The sequence below is a fragment of the Diospyros lotus genome, chromosome 1 (genome assembly GCF_014633365.1).
Source record: "Diospyros lotus cultivar Yz01 chromosome 1, ASM1463336v1, whole genome shotgun sequence".
NCBI lineage: Eukaryota > Viridiplantae > Streptophyta > Magnoliopsida > Ericales > Ebenaceae > Diospyros > Diospyros lotus.
Genome location: NC_068338.1, coordinates 24,727,131 through 24,749,361, shown reverse-complemented (window position 1 = coordinate 24,749,361; position 22,231 = coordinate 24,727,131). Strand labels below are relative to the sequence as shown.

Genomic DNA, 22,231 nt, shown 5'->3' with positions numbered 1-22,231 from the left:
TTCCTTGATTCAACATTCATCTTCTCCTTATTTCTTAATCTACTCAATTCAACCTCTTTATAATATTCTCCTACCAATTTTTTTCAATTTTTCCCTTAGTCTTTTTTAACGCCAACCTTCAACCATCCCTTGTTTTATATCATTCCTTCGCCATCTCCTTACTTGAAATCCCTCGCCTTCTCTCAATAGCTAAGGCACTTATGTAATTTTGCTCCTTCTCTTTCTCCATGGGACTTTGAATGATGGCTCAGTCTTAGGATTTTGAAAGATCTTACTAGTTACGCACATAAAAGTATCTCTCAAGCTCTATCTACGAGACCATTGTCCTTGAATATTTTAATTTTGTATCGATTGGGTTTGTGTGTGAAGCTTGATCTTTTCCCATCGTCTAATCCAATGCTTGCTCTTTGGTACCTATATCATTTTGTATGTTCCATCTTCAAGAAGTCTCAAGGTTTGAGATTTAGTTTTCCTATTTGCTTTTTATTTTGGGTTTTGTTGTTTTTGTTTGTGTCATATGTATTGGGGAAATTCTATTCACAATCCGTATTTTTGCTCTTCACAACCCATACCCTCTCAAATTCCATAACAATTTTAAAATTCCTATTTCACCCCTCTCACAGCCCACAACCCAGTTTCTGCTCCGACCGCCAACCTCCATCTTGCCTCTCTCTTTCACTCCCACACACACACAAACACATACATATATATACACACACACACACACATGCAGTCGCCATTGTTGGGTCGGCCATGGCGGCAAACCCACACACACACACACACTCTCTCTTTCTCTCTCTATATATATATTTATATATATGCGAAGGCATATATAATGTTCTACCCTTGTATTTAGTTTTGATGATGAAAAATAATACCTTGTTTTTGAAGGATCAAAAATGAGGATACAAAAGCATGCAACGGAAGCGGTTTAAAATTAAAACCGTTCCTCGTATTGATTAGAATCTAGGAGACTTACTTTTACGACGGATTACCGGTCGGAATGGAGCGACAGGAGCAGGATGAGCGGGAGCTACGGCGCGTGGTGGAGACGACGGCTGTCCTACGATCCTTCGGCTCCTTCGCATCAGAACTTCGAGGCTCTCTTTCGATCTTCCGGAATATGACTCGAACTCGTGGCCTCTCTTCGGTGAAGAAGAATGAAAAACGACTTGGATGAAAAAACAAATAATGAGAGAATATATAGAGAGAACCCTAGGGTTAAAACCCTAGTAGGCCAAACCCTAATGGGCCAAGATCATTTAATTAATTTTCTTATTGGGTTAGCCCAATTAATTAATTAAAAACCCTAATGAACTATTATTTTATTCTAGCCCAATTAATTATGGACCATTCTGAATAAAATAATTCTCTCTCAATATAATTCATCCAACAAGCCAAATGTATTAAAAAATACATGAGTTACATCGAGCTACCCCGGGGACCAAAAGACAAAATATTCACGGCTACTAAAATGACCAAAATATCACTGCTACCTAGTAGCTATATTTTGTCATTCTAAGTGTTCCAACTATCACCATATGGTAACACTGACCCCACGAATAATTTTGCATATGCCACGTCTTTAACCTACTAGTGTAATGACGAAAATACCCCTCTGTGTAACACCCATCATTTAGAAAGGAATAATGTACTAACACCTTTCTAAATGATTTCTACCATCCTTAGATCACTAGTCCAATAATCCGTGACTACTCGAATGTACTTGCTTATCACTGGGAGCTACCCAGAAGCACACACTCTTAAGTCACGTTCCCAGGGCCCTGGATTATTTGATTATTCTTGGACAATCACAAGGGGGTGAATCACAGAAACTATATTGTATTAGTCTGTCTTAGCTAATTAGAAACCATACTCCCAACTCAAAAGGATATTGATCTTTGATAGACCTCACCTACAATGAATCTAAGAATATAGCTCTAGGTTCACTAGACCACCAACTAATACTCAAGTATTAGAGTACTCGTCCACGTAGTAGTAGTGATAGACTAGCTCCATGATAATTAGTACTTTGTCATTAGCTTCTATCACAGGTCCACTCTACGCATTCCAAATGCGCTTGTACAATTAGAGTAAACGGACTGTTTACTGGCTAAGGCAAGCCATCCTCCATTAGGATCTATTGCACAATGATCTTATCATGATAGAATGCCCAGTTCTATCAAAAGATCAAGAGTAATATTTTCTTGCTTATTAAGTACCCATGATTCATGCCTAACTGTGAAGAACGACCCATCACATGAATCACTTACTTAATAGCATGGACACCTTTCCAACAATTAAATGCAAATAATATATGTGCCATAAACTGAATAAAAGAAACATCATTACCATAAATTAAACAAAACGTGTCTTTAGGGCATACATTTCCAACAGTTTTATCCCTAAGTCATGAGTCAAGTCTATGATTTTCAACAAAAATCAATTTCAAGTGCTTTGTTAAAATGAAAACTAAAAAGATTTATGATTTTCTATATTAGTTGGAGATTTGCAAAGTCAAGTATTTAGTTTTAAATATTTAGTCTTAAAAGAATCTCTTAAAATAATTTTCAAATTAGCTTTAAAGTCGTTGGTCAACATAGAGCTAAAATTGTTCCAAGGCAAAAGACCATCTTTGACATATATGTGTTTGATGAAAATCCAATCTTAAGTATGAAAAATCATTTATGTTAATCTCATACTTCAAAATAAGCTTTCATATTTTGAAACGTGCATGAAAGGTTTTGGCTTGAAACTTAATCATATGAAAAATCCTTTAGTTCATGCATCATGTCTTGAAACTCATTTTGATAACGTTTTAATATTTTTTCTAAGTCTGGAAGACTAGCACCTTATAAGGAGACATATATGAAAATGTTTTAGTTTTAGAAAACTAACTCCCGGTAATTCAATAGTTAACATTCATTAGTGATAAAATGATTTTTAACGAATTTTTCAAGAAATAGAAAGTGTATATCTTAGAGGTGGTAAAATCGTAAAATCCTAAGTTCCTACTAAAATCCAAATTCTACTTTTTTATTCTTATGGATTTTGATTTTTTTGATATTTTTATTGAATCCAAATGGGGGTACTTTCTTATTTACATTTATGTATTAAAGTAAATGGAAGGTAAAATATAAATTAAACAAAATGATGACATTTACTTCTAAAGAAATTTAAATATGTGGTGATGTTTTGTATTAATCAAGTGTGCTTCTACATGTTATCTGTTAAGTTTCCAGATTTTCCAAGAAGATAGTCGAATATGTTGTTTAGTGCTGTCGACTATGCATAAGGATAGTCAACTATGCTTGTTCAGTCTGTCGACTATATCTTGCATCTGTCGACTATTTTTGCGTCTGTCGACTATTGTGAAAGGATAGTCGACTATGCTATTTCATCTGTCGACTATTTTTGTTCTGTAAATTCAAAAATTTCTTCACATTTTCACATCTGTCGACTATACATTTGTATCTGTCGACTATGGGATTTTTGTGTTATAAGATAGTCAACTAACTTATTTTCTCTGTCGACTATGTGTTTCGCAGAAAACTTCCAACGGCTATTTTTTCAAATCCCAACGGCTCCAAACGGCTATATTTCTCTTCAACTTTGTGGGATACTTATATATACATGTCATGGATGATCAAGAGAAGGCCAATGGACGGAAACGAGATGATCTAAATATTGCAAATCATTTTATTCGTGCTTACAGTGTTCTCTGTGCTTTCATTGTTATATTTTTCTATGCAAAGCTTTGTTCTATCATTATAAATCTATTCTTAAGCCTAGTTTTCATTGTGAGAGAATTTGTAACTAAGAGTGTTAACTCTTAGCTTCTCTCTTTCATTTGTATCGTTGTTATTTTCCTAGCTTGTGTAGCTAGAGAGCCCATTTGAGTGGGAGGTTGTAATTCCTAGTCTCGGACTAGAGGACCTACTCGGGTTGAGTAGGGGGTTGACAGTGGATGGTTTGAAAAATCCTTGGTGAGTAGCTAAGGTAGTGGATTAGACTTGGGTTAAGCCGAACCACTATAAATCTTTGTGTTCTCTCTTGCTTATGTTTCTTTTTATTTGTTTATCACTGCTAGCATTTCATTATCCTCACATGCATTGAGTTATTTATTTTCAATCAAAAAGATTTCAAAGTTCTATCAATTAAGTTTTTTTAAAATAACCAATTCACCCCCTCTTGGTGTGTGCCATAGAACCTATTGTTCTAACAATATATACACACACACAAAAAGTATGGCCGAGGCTATGGCAACAGTCGAGGAACCCAAGGTTCCCCGACTGGCCCGAGCCGGGGAACGATGGGTTCCCCGATTGCTGGCAGTCAGGAAATATGTTTTTTTATTATTTTTATTTTTTATTTTAATTAAATTTTTTTATTATAATAAAATAAAATTAAAAAATAAATATAAATAAATAAATTTTAAATTTTAAATCAATAAGATAAATTTTAAATCATGTGTATCTTTAAGTAATTTATTAAGATAAATTAATTAATTTTAATTTTTTTTAAGTATTAAAAATTCAACATGATGATTTAAAATTTAAAATTAGTTAAATTATTCCGCACCTTCCAGTGCGGAGGATTCTTTTCTTTTTGCAATTCCATACATAATGTTTCTTTTTATTATTATTTTTTGTTCATTAAATTATACTTTATTGCTTTACCGTTAGTTTTGAAATTTTTTTTTATTATTATTATTGACTGCTACTTATTTTTAGGTTTTTAATTACTCAGTAGAAATTGATGGAGAAAAAAAAAATAGTTGAATTTTTCTATGTGGCAACTATGCCTAAAATATATAAGACAAATGAGAAGACTCATAAATTTGATTATATTTGTTATTTTTCATATTAATTATATTTTTACACTTCACATTTTAAATATATGTGTGAGAATAATATAAAATCAATGATATTTAAAAAAAAGAGTAAAAAAATTTAAAAGATCAAAAATTTAAAAAAATACATTAATAAATACTGGTTCAATTTTCTGAAACCCGAACCAGGTTCGAACCCCTACACCTCGAGGTGTGGGGGTTGCTAAAACCCCTGTTCCCCGAGGTGTGGAGATTTCCAACTTTCCATGACTGCGGCCATGCTTTCGTGTGTGTATATATATATATATATAAATATATATATGTGTGTGTGCGCTAGGTTCCATGGTCGTGACTACCATGACTACGGCCATACTGTGTGTGTATATATATATTTATATAGGTATGTGTGAGTGTGTGTATATATATATATCTATGTGTGTGGGTCGGTCATGGTCAACCCAGCAACCGTGTATATATATATATATATGTGTGTGTGTGTGTGTGTGTGTTTATGTGTGTATATAGTGCGGGAGAGAGAGAGACGCGAGGGGACGGCCAACGATCAAAGGTGATTAGAGGAGAGGGTTGGTTGTGAGGTAAAATAGGTATTTTAAAATTATTAAAAATTTAATGAGATATGAATTGTGAAGAGTAATTTTACAAACTGAAGATAGAATTTTTCTATATATTGTTATTTCCCTTGGTCTTGGAATAACTTGTACATCTAGATTTATGGCCATGCTTGTGCTCTTTGGGTATAAATTTATCTCGATGCATTTGCCCATAATGGGTTTATCTTGGACATGCACTTGAGTTGTAGTCCACTTCTAGCAAGGTTGAGGTCATTTAATAAGATGTGCCAATATACATTTTTTTTTTCAAATTATCTGAATTATTAAGAAATATACCATGTAATAATGTTGAGTCTCTACATTTAACTAATCTGTAAAATATATATATAGAAATATACATTAATTGCACTATTTGTTAATCTTGCCCTCCTCAAATTCAATACACTATATTCCCAATTGAAGGTTGCAAGAATTAATAGGAACATGTAATTAACTATTAGAGGTTGGGTAATTTTGAGGTAATTTTTGTTCTCAAATTAATAATCCTTCCATTTAAGTTAATTGCTTGGGTAAATAGTAATAGTTAATTGCTTGGGTAAATATTTATATATATTTAAGTTAATGTAATAGTAACTACATTTAGGTTTAGTTTTACAAGGAAATTTATTAATGACCATATACTAGAAATATATATATATATATTCATAATAATATATCATAATTATAAATGCAGTTACTAGTCTCAGCTAAAAGAAAATAAATGTAGTTACTATTACATTAAAACTAATAATGGCATTTTTAGTTAAAAAAAAATATATCATTTTGGATGATGGGAAGAATCATCATGCAATATAAATTATCAGGAGAAGATTCATGCAAGTGCATGAGCTGTAAAATGGGGATTGATCATGAATATACATACACACATACTATATATATATATATATAGAAATTCAGTCATCAATATCTCATTAAAACTGCAGATTATATAGGTACAAATTAGAACACATATCCATATCACAGACGAGCCTCTTTCTTAGCTACTTTAGGCTCTCTCTCTCTCCCTGGATGATTCATTAATGGAAGCATTAATATCCCAACACCTTTTTTCCTTCCTAATTCCCCCACTTTAGTGAACCATGCATCATCAGTTTCCTCCTGCCAACAAGTACATTTACCATTTTGACAAAAAAATCAAACCAAAAAAAACCAAGCAAATGGTTGGGCAATGGCCCCGGCCGGGCAACAGAGAGAGACCACACCACACCACACACCTGCCATGGCCATGCACCTCCCACGTGTGTGAATTCAATGCCGTCACGTGCCTGGTCTGGTGGTACCGGAGACGACGCCACTATTCCAGATCTCCATGAAGGCTCGGACGATCATTTCATGGTGAGTCGGCGCGTTGAGCTGGAGGAAGCAGTTGAGGAGCGCTTGGAGGTCGTCCTTCGAGCGGATGTCTCTCTCCAGGATCATCTGGAGCATGGACTGCCGGAAATCGAGATAGGGATCGTTGGAGTCCTTGACGACGGCGACGCTGTTGGAGATTTTGGGATTGGGGTTCGGGGAGCAATGCGGGGAGGTGAAGTCGACGTCAACGTTGAATGTGGTGGTAGAAATGGAGGTGTGGTCTTCGTCTTCGCCGGTTTTTTCCCAGGAACTTGGTGAGGAGTGGTGGAAATTGTTACTGGGGTTTTGGTGTTTGGTGGACTTTGGCTCTGGCTCGAACACGTCTCTCTGCTTTAGCTTGCCGCATCCACACCCGCCATTGGCAGTGAAGATGGTCCTGAGAAACTTTCTCTTGTTGGAAGACATAGCAGAAAGAGAGAGAGAGAGAGAGAGAGAGAGAGAGGTTATAAAATGACCAGTGTTAATGGAAGCTGATAGGGATTCCAGTTTTTTGTTTGGGGGGAGGAGGGGGGGGGGGGGGGGGGGGGGGGGGGCGGTGTTGGAAATCCTAATCAGATCTGGCTGTAAATGGCGTACAGTATAGGAAGTATTTTAAGAGGTAGTTGACTCTTTTAAGGTGGTAGGGCATGGGCTCTTCTATACACATATGCTTGGAAAATTATATTATCAAATAAAAATTTAAGTGGAAAATTGTATTATAAAAGAATTTCTTCCTCCATTCTATTTCTAGGCTCCGTTTTTAAAAATCAACTCTGAATATTTAATTTCCCCATTAACATCCTTAGGACTTTTAACACTGAAATTAATTTAATTCAATTACTAATTAAAACATCTAATATATAATCTTTAATTAATTGAGCTGATTGAAATTCAAAGCTCGTTCATATATGGTTTGTTAGAGCTAAATCTTCATCTGAATCAACACTTCATTCTTACTTAGTAATTGTGTTTTTTTGTTAGGTAATTATATTTTATTTATTTAAGACGTTAAATTAATTAATTTAAATTGGAACCACATGATATAATATCAAATAATTAATTTGATTATATCAAAGTTGGATTGAATTTTTTGTAGAATAATTAATTACGCCTGCTTGACATTAGTTATATATATATATATATACATATTTTGGTATGTACATCATGTATACTTGGGAAACGTAAGTTTGAGATGGGTTTTTAGAGGAATGTTATTTTATGAAAAAACTTACTTAAATACATTATTATAAAAATAATGTAGAATCCATGATTGTTATTTTCTGTTTGGCATTTTTACCTTAATTTGTTACTTTTTTTTTTTTCTAGATGAACCTTAAATGGTAACATAATCTTTTCAAAGACAATCCCATTTTATCATTTTTTTTTTTATCCCACTGTTCTGTCATTTTCTTCATTCTTTTATTGATAAAAATACAAAATTATTATTCTTTAAATATGCACCTATTAAAGAATAATATACCAGCCAACAATTTACTATTTTTTTAACTTGTAAATGAGCAAAAATAAACATCCCTACAACATTATACATATGCATATACATTTACGTGTGCATGTGTGTGCATACACGACTCCATCAAGACAATATGAATATGTGGTGACAACATTTTATAATTGTGAATTATGAGGGAAGAAACTCTAAAACTTAATTTAAAATATATTTAAATGAACAAAAATAAACTTCCCTACAACACATTATACATATGCATATACATTTACGTGTGTGTGTGCTGCATACACGACTCCATCAAGACAATACAAATATGTGGTGATAACATTTTATAATTGTGAATTATGAGGGAAGAAATTTTAAAAATTAATTTAAAATATATTTAAAGTGAGGAAGGAGAATTGAACACACTATAAAATATATAGCTAGTGAGTGGTGAACTAATCGAATCACAAAAGAGTTAGGCAATGAGTCGATATGCATGCAGCTGGTTGGATTTGTGGTTTCACATCTAACAACTCATAATAACCACAACAAACCATAAAAGCAACTTTAATATCCTCACCATGCATGCTTTCCTGGGATAGGCCGAAATGAAAATAAACAAAAAAAGAAAGGTAAGGTGTCATCGATTAATCTGCAAATTTGAGTAAGACCATTGCAAGTAAAATACGTTTTTAGACTACTAATTGATATACTTGCATAACAACTAAAGAAACAACTGTAATTAACAATAATGGTCAGGGAATACTCAAAAAGGGAAGATGCCAAAATTAATAAGGTTAACTATAATGAATATTATAATAATAAGAGTCAAAAGCCTAAGTAATGATGATGAACTTATAATGCCAAGCAAAAATCGACAAAGAAGCCAAATTCTAATGAGACACAAAAGTTAACCTTAACATGATACATGCTGAGAGGTTGCTCTGTCATATATTAGAATTCCCCAGAGGATAGATAGAGATAGAGCAACCCAAAACTGCATTCCCAACTTTCGTTTCTTCTTGTTTTTGCAGCAATATAACTGTGGAGGATCATCTCCGTAGCCTGTAAAAACCAAATACAGATACTAGCATGCAAAGAAAGGTAATGCGATTTCATAAGGCACGAAATTATATATTTAATTAGCTCGGGTGCTAATCATTTAGGGAAGCAATGGAATAATATGCTGAGCTAAATTCAAGTAACAATATAGCCTAGCTACTAATTCCTTACTATCACCGGAAGTAACCTTGTAAGTTACTAGACAAAAAGGTAACGAAACCTAATAAATTATCACGGGATCACTAACCTAAAAACTTGTACTTCTACTAGTATCCTGTACAGTGAGCCACCAGCCTACTCCCATCTCGAGCCCACCATGCGCAAGAATTTCTTTCAAGGAACATTGAGGGGGTAAATCCCCAAGTGCCTCAAACCCTACCTCCGGCCTGAACAATTAATCATAATGTCTCCAACTTATAATGAGAGCTTGAGTGCCCATGTTAAGCTTATCGCCTAATACTCTGCTCATTTGCCTGTACTTTTAGCCGTAGATGGAACTTCTGTTGTACCTGAAGGTGGAGTTTGGGGAGGCGGCATGCTGGCAGTAGCCATTGCATGGTCATCATGAAGAGTATCAAACTCATTCCACCCCACCCCAGCTGCGCTCAAAGAGTCAGGGCTTTCAAATTCAGGCGCGAGGATATTTTAATTAGAAAGTAGGTGGAAGGAAAACAGAAGGAAAAGCAAAATAAGATTTGAGGATACGGTCCGTCCACATGTCTGTAATGCTAATATCAGCGTCTGACAAAAGCCAATAATCTGCGTCACTCTGTGAAGACCAAAGGAAAAGTTTAGTAACCGGAAAAGAGAATCAAAACCAGGGTTCTTCCCTGTCTTTTGACTTGTTAACCAAAGGAGAAAATATCTGCAGACTTTCTTTTTATTTTTTTCCTCAGCAATATCTGCAGAGTTTTCCGTTGGCAGAAAACCACAGGTAGAAAATATTCTGGTTTGGTTGTTGGGAAAGCCACAAAAGAGGCAACAACTATGCTCTCTGAAATTGCCATTGCTTCAAGTTGTTCTTGCCAAAGGGTATCAAGCTATTGTAAGAGCATGAAGGCCTGCAATCTGTACCTCCTCACCATAATAATTGTATAGATTAGGGAAGAGAACACTCACATCAACTTCTGGAACAATCTTCATGATCCCGCTCACAAAGTCCTGTGAAGCATTTATATCTGAGCATATTCTATTGGCTTCTTGTCCCTGGATTTCAATCTCATTTACTCTACCTTCTTCTATTACCAATTGTGCAGTTGGGTTTTCATTTAACCCTGATGTTGATGGAATGCTGGGGGTTGCCTCCATGCCACTGATCTCTTCGAATTTCTCCTCAAATTGACTGAAACAAATTCCATTAGAACAAGAGAAAGATGGGGGAAAAAAAAGATAGAAAAAGAAAGCCTATAAGCCTGTATACGCATAGAATTTTTGAACAGTCAGCATGAGGGCTTCTGGTGTTAATTTACAATAACGTGCCTTCTCAAAAGATGGAAACAGATTGCAAACTAGCACAAATAATTGTTTAAGCCTACAAAATAGTACCTGACAAGGTAAACATCTATGGGGCCCATTGTGCTCCTGAGCACTATCCTGTATCTCCTTTGACGGTAGTCAGCTGCCTGGAAAATAAGAGACACTTCAATATGCTGGTATAGATAATTCATTAATCCAGTATCATCAACTAACCTCATCAGGATCAGGGACTTCTAGCGTTGTGCCATGTGGAGCTTTAATTGCTATTAGGGTTTCATTCTGATAAAGCCATGAATATGTTCAAGAAATTGTTAGCTGAATAAATCTGAAGGGCAAGGAATTCTAAGCAGGCTCAGAACCATAAATCTTAAAAATGTACACTTAGGAAGAATTAAATCAAGAGGAAACTACTCAACCTGGAAGCAGGGTAAACCTTTGATGTCATCTTCAGTGACAAATAGCCATCTAGAAAAGGAGGAATAAGGTGGGGCAATTGCATAAGTAAAAACAAGGAACCACAGTTTAGGCAAAAACTACTATTGCAATGCGAAACTACAATTCAATAAAAAGAGGGTAAAAGCAGAATAAGACTTTACTTCTGATTATTTTCATTTTCACTCAGCTCCCTCAATCTTTCCTGCATTTCTCTGCAAGAAATGGAAGTACGAATATCAGCAACACAGGGTTGATTTTTTAAGAGAAGTCCATTTGATATGGATTATGTTGGCACAGGCATTACTGTGACCTTATTTGTTCATCTAATTTTTGCTCTTCAATGGAAAGGTTTTCAACTTCTTCCTGCACAGAATAAGTAGAAATGAGGATTAATCCAAACCACTCCGAAGAGAGGGGACATGACTTATTTTTCCACCCTTTGATAAAGCGTGACATAGATTATGGAAGATGTATCACTTGCTTATGTAATAGACTAAAAGAGTATCATGCCTAGGAGTGTATCAACTGAATTGGTGTCTTCATGTTAGAATCAGAATCAAACCAATTTATATAGATTTCAGGTTTTTCCACCCCATACTGAACCAAGTATTTGGTCATCAGGTCTATGCAGTTCGGTTCTGTTTTAGGACAAAACCCTGGACCCACCTTTTAGAGTAGACTAAGCTTTTCATTTAAATTTCTTATGCTCTTTATAATACACTAAGATAGTGTTTGTTAACCAAGTTATAGACTAAAAAAAGTGAGATATGAAAAACATCCTGGACAAAAGTATTTTCCATTGTATTTGTTAAATTTATCTTGAACTTTTCAGATAAATTTATCTCCCCCCCCCCCCCCACCTCCTGGATGATAAGTTATCTTAAACCTTATATATAAGAAAAAAAAATGACACATATGTCCTCCAATATTTTTCAAAAAATTTAACAAACAGTTTGATAAAAATCTTGAAACGCTTCTCAGCCTTATTTTGACCATTCCATATCTTGATCCGAAAAGCATTCCAACTTTATCTTGATACAACCTTATCTTACTCATTTTAACAAATGCTACCTGAGCGTAAAATATGAACTTAACTAAGATGAGAATGTTATGTAGAAATGTGGTTATACAAGAAAAGATAGAATGATGCATAACAGCACAAAGATTGGAGAAGGAGAAGAGAAAGAAGAAGAGAAGAAGAAGCAAAGGACGAGAAAGAAAAAGAGAGAAAAGAAGAAAAAACAGGGAGGAAAATAGTAATTCTGCATTAGAATTAATGTTTGATATTAGGATTTTGGTTTTATTTGAAAGTTGGAATTTAGATTTAAGATTTTATGAAAATTATTTTGTTAGGATCATCATAGTTAGGGTAATCATGATAGGATATTTAGTTTATTTTATTTAGGTTCTAGATTTTAAGACTTTACCTCTTAGTCAGTTCTATCTTTTTATTTTTCTAAGCGTAGTTAGTTAATTACGTTTTAGTTATGATTGACTTTTAGCCTATAAATAGGCTTATGATATATTCAACAATTACCCTTTTGAAGATATCCAATAAAGAAATTGATGATTTTCCTTCCCTTGAATATTCTCCCTTTCTATCTCTTTCAATTCTTTCTTAATCTTCTTTTTCTTCTCTTCTTCTGCCCCTAATTTTTTCTCTTCCTCTTTCTCTTCAATTTTTTGCTATCTCTTTGTTGTTCTGCATCACAGAATTACAATCGAGAAAATCCATAATAGGGTTGGAGTGGTGCCAAATGAATGAAAACAAGATGCATGAGACATGATTAAAATGGTTTTGGCATGTGAAAAAGAAAAAGAAAAAAAAATAGGGCACTTGTGAGGCAGGTGGATGGAATGGAAGAAGTTTGTAGCAAAAGAGAGAAAGGAAGATAAAAAAAAACTTGATTAAAACCCCTAGATATAGTACATGCAATATAATGATCTTATAGAAAATATGACCATGGATGAAGACAACTAAAAATCTAGAATTTGTGTACCCGACCCCACCTAGTGGGATTAAGGCTTGTGATGATGGCCACAATAATGATGCTCATCACAACACAAATTATATATATATATATATATATAGAGAGAGAGAGAGAGAGAGTTTCTACATCTTTTATTTCACAAAAATGAAAATACAAATAACATATTATAAAAAAATGAGTCATAAATAAATGCAGCAAATAAGTCCTTAACAGCCTAATAATTATAAACAAGAACCAATATACCTAAATCTGGGATGGATAAGGTTCAAAATTGATTAGAACTTGGTTCGAGTCTGAGAAATGCAAACCCAAATAGGCAAACACTGAAAGAAAAACCTTTAGCCATTTTAAGACCCAAGGAACACCAAGACCATCATAGAACCAAAATCAAACTAGCCTAAGGAGGCAGGGTTCAGTTCTTGCGCTTCTGGGATACACTCAAAGACAAAAACATAAAGCCCAAACAGATATACTTTACCTAATCTCTTTGCAGACAATATGCCTATGTTTAACTAGAGGTATAAGTTGGTTCTCTCACTATCTTTCCAGCTTGATCAGGCTAGGGAGTAGGGACAGTTGATGAATTCACAAACACTTCCTTCAAAGCACATAGATGCTGAGGGACACAATAATATGCCTCACAACCATATGTCCATATTCTGAAGATAATGTGGCTTGCATATGTTTATATGTACATATTCTGAAGACAACGTTGCTCTATATGTCTATACATGAAGGTACTCTTAAAATGACTTTGCTGAGATGAACATTTATCTTCAAGTTATTCATGTATGTTTCCTGAAAACCTGTTATGGTAGAACAGAAGATGAGTCTCAACAAAAAAGGAACTGTTACTCTTCCCTTATATTTTGTAATCTTTTTGCATAATGAGAAGTTCCTGCTACATGTGTGTAGCTATGCACCTCAATTTAAAGATAGAAAAGACAAAAATATGTCCCTGATATTTCTAAGTGTGACAGGGGAATGTACTGTCTGACATGGTGTCATATGAAAATCTTGCTCCTCTAAAGCAGTGTCCATTTTTCAATAGGAAGCACTCAGCAGCACAGAAGATCAGATTGTATGCACTGCTACTTCCACAAAACAAAATATAACAATTGAAAATAAAAAAAAGAAAGTAGAAAAGATGCATACTAGTTTTGAAAAACTGGTAATCAATGTCCAAGCCACTGTCGTTTCCGCATGATAAAAAGCTTATGTATGCCTAGCTTCAACATACCTGTATGGTGTTAACATTGTCATCAACCTCCCCTGGCTTTGACACATCAAGTCCCCTGATTAATCAATAATACAGTAATTAGCATGCCAAGTGCTTATTAGGTAATTCTTAGAATCTATCAAATATACAGAAGAATTAATATAATCTAGCGGGCAGGGGCAAGAAATACTTCCATACTTCCACTGAATTCTATTCTTTAGCTTCTTTTCTATGAGACCAATTCCTTCAAGCACATTTGTGATATCATATATCCGCCTCTTCTGCACCTATAAGAGCAGAAAACCAGAAATTAGTAACTAACTTCAGAAAACATGATTCCCAGATTGGATATGTAGATACCCCTAAAGTGTCAGCAGCTCTATTTAGATCAAGGATACCATCTTCAGCATGTTTGATCAGACTGATGAACTTTTTTGTTAATAAACCTAAAGAAAAAGAAAAGTCACACGTCAGTCTTATCAAATGTACTTCTTGGGCAAGGAAAACAAAATGGAGTCAATATTGGGAAAATAAAAATAAAAAAAGGAGCTCCATGCAGTACCACAGCAAAGAAAATTAGAATACACCAAATGAACAAAAAAAAGTTAAATATGAAGGAAAATGAAAGCTAAAGAATAAAAATATAACCCATAATTTGATTACCTAGAGAACTATCATACCGACAGGGACCAACTGGGGTGAGATTATTGCCTGAGGGAGAACCTGTAAAATAAAAAATATATTATACATATTGTCTTGAACAGGTGAACAGTCAGGAACAAGATAACTTTCAATCATTTGGATAGCAACTTGAAAAAAAAAAAAAAATTACAACTTTTAACAATCTTTCAGGGCAATATTGTGGCCCAAAATGAAAAGGTAAAGTGCATGGTAATACTCACCGACATTTGACACAGGAGTTTGGGATCCAGATCTACCACACTTTGCAATCCTTGACACTTTATGTGCCTTTCCGCCTTTCCCTGATATAGGGGTTCGAAGAGAACTACTAAAATTGTTGGCATGTGCAGTACTTGGGTTATGTTCAGCAGGCTCAGCTTCATACTCGGCTGTTTCACTCTTCCGCTTCAGTGGCTAGAAATAGTTTTTGAAATTCAAAATCATCAATATATTCGAAAATTTAACTGCATAATTCTCTGGAAAACCAATGGAAATACATCCCAAGAATAATATTGTAATTACAATGGTCAATATAGATTGGATTTCAAAGTAACTGCAAAAAAAAAACAAAATTTTAATGATGGGTAGTATCAGCAAGGATTAAATATGGTCATATCTTGGGGAATGGGATTAAGTAATATCTAGTTAACTGGGACATTATATGTAGTCTGTATTGGCAAGGGGTTTCAGGAATCCGAAGTTGTATTCAACAAGGCTTTGTTGCGAAAATGACAAGAGACAAAAGCCAATGAGAGAGGGTACTTTTGCAACATATGAGGTCCCTGCTTAATGCTGTTGATAACATGATATAAGTGACTTCTCAGTGCTCCAATTAGCTCAGTACAATTATTGGAAATGCTATATTAGGCACATGTTGGTGCTTTACTGTCTAACATTCTATACCATACAACAAATTTTGCCTTATAGCCATCTGATAAAACTTCCCTTTTAGCTTTAATGGGATTTTAATATTGTAATCATGTGAAGAGATTGCTTCTACTTTGTTTAGTGTCTGCCGAAGAAGTGATAAGAATCAACAACACAAGTAGCAATTAGTAGTGGTGTCTAGCAAGCTAAAGTCTTCACTCTTCAACCTTAGGTTATTGCATGTCTAGCAATGTGGGATGCAAGTAAAACTTAGGTATCTGCATATGTAAACTTGTGTATTTGTTGGACCTGTCAATGAATCTCTGTGGCTTCTCTTAAGGATCTTGAGTTTCACCTAAACCACCATGTGCTTATTTCTGCAATTTATTTACTTAGCATGATATGCTTTGTAATGGTCTTACAAAAAAATGTGGCCATAATACCTGATATTGATTGACTTAATTTTCTCAAACGGTTGTATGCAATACCAAAGATATTTTTTCTTTATGGAACATCAGGGTAGATGGATGCATCTAGCCAAAAACGAGTTGGATTTATGACTTGTTATATTATTTTTCTCTTGTATTTAATCATATAGAAAAAGATGCATTATAATCACTGCATTAGACAAAGTAGAGACAATCTTCCTTTGAGGCAAAAGACATGAATTTCACAGAAAGCCAAGTTAGAACCAAAATTTGATCAGTCAAAAATATCTTAACGAAATATATGGCCACACTGACATGACATGGCTCATTATGAAGTAAGGCGCCTCTAATCCAGTAATGACATAAAATTATGCCTTTAAGACTGCTCCAAATTTCCAATTGATGATCAAGAACAATCCATCAAAACTTTCAACTTAGTTCTGCCTCCTTTTCCTCTCACCATCCTAGGAAAATTCATTTTATGAAATAAAGGTTCCTGGCTGCACAATTTTTATCTCAATATCAGTACTTAACGCCCTAAAAAGATGTAGCATTACAGGTTTCATTCCATAGGTTTTTCCACATAATTTGGGAACCAAAAGAAAAGGGTCATCCTTAACATAATTTTCTTGTTGGGAAACAAAAACATACATATTCTTTTATCCTCTCTGGTTATGGAGTTATCCAATGAATGTGGAGAAACAAGTGTTATGCTGGAGTATGTTAGCAACTCTGAGGGAAAAAAAAAAGTGCATATTCTATAGACGCATATGTCCAAATGAAATAAGCAAGCATTGAAAAAGATGAAGAATAGTAAAATAGTTGGACCAGATAATATACCAACATAAGTATGGAAATGAATGGGAGAAGAGGGAATATTTTGGTTAACAAAATTAGTTAACATGATCCTTAAATCAGAAAGAAAGTCAAACAAATTGAGGAAGAGCACCATAGTGTCCATTTACAAGAATAAGTGAGGCGTTCAAAATTGTGAAAATTATAGAGGAATCAAGCTAATGAGTCACATTATGGAACTCTGGGAGAGAGTGATTGAGCAAAGGTTAGGAAGATAAACCAATGTGTTGGAAAACCAATTTGGTTTTCATGCATGGTAGGTCAATAATAGAAAATATATATTTGCTAAGGTACCAAATGGAAAGGCATAGAGATAGACAAAAGGACTTACATATGGTGTTTTAAGATTTAAAAAAGCTTATGACAAAGTTTCTAGACAAGTCTTATGGTAGGTTTTAGAGAAGAGATGAGTATGAATTGCTTATACACGAGTTATTTCAGAACAAGTGGAGGAGATATTGAGGTTTTTCCAATTACAATGAGATTACATCAAGAATCTGCATCAAGTCCTTAGCCATTTGCCCCAATAATGGATAAACTCAATAAACATATCCAAGCAAAGGTGTTGTGGTTTATGTTATTTGCAAATGACATTATGTTGGTAGATGAAACAAAAGAAGGCGTGAATACTAAGCTCAAGAAATGGAGGAACACTTTAGAATCTAGCAGTTTTAAGTTAAGTAGAGTGAAAACCAAATGTATGGAAGAAATAATGTGTGAGACATAAGTTTGGTCATGTGAGAAGAAGCCACTTATGCTGTGTGAGACATAAGTTTGGTCATGTGAGAGAAGCCCAACAAAGGCTCATGTGATGAAAATGGAAGAAATAGAGCAAGTAGTTAGCAACAGAGGTAAAGGAAGACAAAAAAAAACTTGGTGGGAGACAGTTAGGTATGATATTAGTTGCAAGAACCTTATAAAAGATAAGGCTATAGATAGAAATGGTTAGCAAGCTATAATTCATATAGTCAACCCATAGTTCATGTAGCCGACCTCACATAGCAAGATAAAGGTTTGGTATGTTGTTATTATGAATGATTGACCCATGATAGGGAGTGGCAATTGGCATCAATAAGGCATCAATAATCAACTATTGTCTGGTGGATCACTATGGTGGATGGGGTTGGAAGTTAGGAGATGGTCTGCTGCAACTTAATCCAACATATCTTAGGAGAAACTCTTTTTTTTTTTTAAAAAAAAAATGGAGAAATAATGTTATTCCAGCAATAAGAAAGTTTAGAGCCAGAAGACCTCTTATTTTCATTTTCCCCTTAGTTGCATGATGAGCTATTATCTAAAGACACCAACACCTTTGCAATAGAAAATTTTTTACCTAATAATTTAAGGAAATTCTTGGAGTCACCCAATCCCAATTGATATTATAACAAATGCAAAAGAAAACTAGCACAAGTACAACAAGCATACTTAGCTAAATCACTTGACCTCACCCCAAAATTGCATTCACTGCTGCCTTCAACCTTCCTATGTCATGCATTTATGAAACTCCTTATTCCTTTAACCGGAATTACCTAATCAGGCAATGCACATGATGTTGATATCAATGAGAAGGAGTAACATCTTCCCTCAAAATATTCAAATAATGAATCACACAATGTGGAAGTTGGGCTAATTTGTTGAATCAAATGTGAAATATGCAGTCTCCAAAGGCATATATCATGATTTACACACACTTCTGATAAGTGCTCTGAATATCATCAATCCCAACTATTGAATAAAAACAAGATCTATTAAACCTAAGACATACATAAGCAACCACTCATTATAGATCTATCTAAGACACTTGAAATTTATTGTAGTTGGACCTTTTTGATAGGCAATTGACTCACCAAGAAGGTTAAATTATGTTGAATAAAGTAAGGGCAATTCAATTAGTAGATAAAGATAGATTTGCATCCATGGTAACCACGGAAAGGTGGGTCTCTAATTTGGACAAGAAAATTCATTCAAGTATTTGTCTTATGGATATAGTAGAATGAACCTAACATGCAGATAGCTCCCTCTTCTGGAAACAGGTACGTATCAAATCTGATAACCCATAAAATAAGATGCTGCAGTTTCACATATCATTATTTGTGGACTTTTGGCCTATCTATCACAACATTTGCGACCCAAGACAGATATATTGATGAATGTAGAGAGCAAGATTTTTCACTCTCAAGATCTTTATTTGGTATTTATCACTATCTCCCTCTTAACTTCTCTCTTAGAAGAAAATATATCCCCCTCTTAACAAGATCACAGTCAGTTTTATGCCTGAAAGACTTACTTGTCTTTTTAACAGATCTTGTCATATTTGCCTTTCTAATCTACCAAGATAGAATGAGTAAACAACCCCAATATCCTATCTAGCACTGAATTATCTGATTCTGCAGAATCATGACTTCTAAGAACTATTAAGAAGCCTGTGCCAGAATATCCTATAGTTCCCGTACAATCGTAATTAAACATAAGGATAATAGTTCTCTGAAACCTAGGCAAACAGGGTTGACTTAATCCACATACAAAATCACAGTTTGCAGAGCAATGTCCAAAATTAACCCTATATCTGAGTGTTAGCCGTACAAGAATTTGATGAACTGCAAATGAGCACCTACAAACAGACCAAAATACAGTTTTGTAAAAGGAACAGTCGGTGGATCCAATTTCAGGCCCAGCACGAATCAAAGAAGTTCCTAACTCTCCAAGAAAACAATCAGGAAACCCCCGTTCGAGTCCTTAACGACAAAATTCTACACCCAAACCATCTGGAAACCAAAGCGCGCCAAAAATTCAAGTTGAAAGCCCCGAATTAAGGAGACCTTAACCTACACACGGTACAAAGCATTATTTACAAATAATTATACTCACCGGAGACTTGACAACGATGCCCTCCGGTTCCTTCAGCCTGTGATCAAGGACCGGACCCGAAAATCGATGGTAGTCCCCAAATGGCGGCGGCTTCATCGACGAGAAAGGCAGTTGGCGCTTCGGCGGCGGCGGCGGCTGTTGCTGCTGCTGGCGCGTGATCGACTCCGGCGGCTGATTAGGAGCTCGAGAAGCCGACATCGGAACCGACTAAACTCGGAAACTAGCAATTGGAGGGGAGGAGGCGGGGATTGATTGAGCCCTCTTCGGGTGAGGTTTTAGGGGTCAAGAATAATCGGAATAGGAATTGAATCGGTGAATCCGAGGGAATCGAAGGGAATTGGAGGGAAGAGGAAAAGGAAAAGGGAAAGAGAAAGGGATGGAAGAGAGAGCGAGATCTGATTTGGAGTTGGAGGAGGAGGAGGAGGAAGAAGCGAAGAAGCGAAGAGAAGAAAGGAAAAGAAAAACGAGGGAAGAGACGGATGAAGGAGGGAATTTGGTTCGGATATGGATGTGGAGGGAAGCCACTTCCATTCCATTATTATTACTACTACTACTACATTCCACTATTGTTTTCTTTTTCATTTTTTTTATTTATTTTTTAAATCCATTCACTCGTTTCGTTAAACAAATTGCCACTTTGCCATCCTCATTATCAACGCTGTACCAAGTAAGTACCTCTTACATTAAAAGGACACCGTATTTGTAGTTTTTCTTTAAATTCATTTTAAATAAACATCTACTTCGGTACCAGCAGACTGCTTGCCCCTCTGATTCACAACTAACTGTTTTTATTGTTATATTTTAAAAATTAAAAAATACTTCAAATATCAAATAATATCATGTCGTTTTCTTAATAATAAGACAGATAAAATTTATTAGTTAAATTGATTAATTTATTATCTAGATTGACGATTAACACTTTTTAATATCAAAAAATTATGATAATAAATTAATCAAAATTGTAATCACACAAGTCGCGTTTACTTAATTTGAAAAGGATGTCACTCATTAGCCACTTCTTTACTTAATTATAGTTAAGAGTAATAATAAATTATATTTAATTTTATATTTTTAATAAATTAATAAATATAGTTTTATTTTTTATTAAATTTTAATAAACAAATTTGTATGATATCTATTAATATAAATCTCAAAATCATTTCATTGTGAGATTTATATTAATTTTAAAATAAAATAATTTTTATTGTAAATCACTTAAATTTTTATTAACATAATTTAATAAAAAATAACTAAATTATAATCTAATAACAAAAATTAAAACACAGCACAATAACTAATTTTTTACCTAACTTATAATTTGCTCTTCACAGCAACAAGGACAGATGTGTATTGGGCTGGGCTTTAGGTTTGTTACCTCGTACTTGCCTAGGCTGGCATCATGGGGCCCACTATCAGCCTGAATTTGGAGAGCGAATTTTTAATTATGATGCACAAAAGTGTTAATTCAGCCTTTTTGAAATATTTTTATGTTAAAATATTAAGAAACACTAAAAAAAATTTCTAAACCATTTTTATAATTTTAAAAATATTTTAAAATTATTTCATAATATTAGAAAAATATCAAAAATGCATTTTTGTCTACAAAGATCTTAGAGACATAATTTTTTTAAAACAATTTTTTTCATATTATATAATATATATAATATAGGGGAATTTTTTTATTATATTAATTTTAATATATAATTTCTTATATTACATAATATATTTATAAAAATGCCCCCTATATTTTTTCATTTATGCATTTACCTTTGTTTCTATTTTTTATTTTTTTTAAAAACACTACTTTCGTAGTTTCGCTTCGTATCGTATTTGTTATTTATGCAACCTAAATTTTTAATTTTATAAATCCCTAAAAAATGGTAATATATTATTTTGATCTTATTTATATTGATGTATAATGAAAAATGGAGAAAGATCACATAAATATATCCTATTTTATTTCAAAACCCTTAGTAGTTGACTAGTTTAAATTAAACTAGATGTCGATTAAATAAATAAATATATATATATATATATTAAATCTACCTTCCAAGTTGTCAATTGACACAAGGCGTTATGGTTTTTTTTTTTTTTTTTTTTT

General features: G+C 34.1%; 2 protein-coding genes across 3 annotated transcripts; one reads left to right on the top strand and one right to left on the bottom strand.

The window, feature by feature from the left end:
* The first annotated feature begins 6,363 nt into the window (after positions 1-6,363).
* LOC127790332 (uncharacterized) lies at positions 6,364-7,231 on the top strand. Its single transcript, XM_052319789.1, has one exon. It carries the CDS (start codon positions 6,715-6,717, stop codon positions 7,072-7,074), a length of 360 nt encoding a protein of 119 aa, XP_052175749.1. The 5' UTR covers positions 6,364-6,714; the 3' UTR covers positions 7,075-7,231.
* An 88-nt stretch (positions 7,232-7,319) lies between these two features.
* On the bottom strand, positions 7,320-20,629 carry LOC127790321 (transcription factor E2FB-like). 2 transcript variants are annotated; one of them, XR_008020752.1, is made up of 15 exons: positions 20,131-20,629; positions 15,334-15,526; positions 15,095-15,154; positions 14,792-14,877; positions 14,630-14,718; positions 14,453-14,507; positions 11,532-11,584; positions 11,383-11,433; positions 11,203-11,251; positions 11,000-11,065; positions 10,856-10,932; positions 10,430-10,652; positions 10,016-10,079; positions 9,558-9,909; positions 7,320-9,313 (listed from the first exon to the last, which is right to left on the bottom strand). XR_008020752.1 is itself a non-coding variant. In XM_052319773.1 (14 exons), the coding sequence occupies exons 1-14, from the start codon at positions 20,326-20,328 to the stop codon at positions 9,776-9,778; spliced, it is 1,398 nt and encodes a 465-aa protein (XP_052175733.1). In that variant the 5' UTR covers positions 20,329-20,629; the 3' UTR covers positions 9,322-9,775. The 2 variants fall into 2 exon arrangements, 1 of the variants encoding a protein (XP_052175733.1); XM_052319773.1 differs by lacking the exon at positions 7,320-9,313 and having other exon boundaries at positions 9,322-9,909.
* Positions 20,630-22,231: the final 1,602 nt, after the last annotated feature.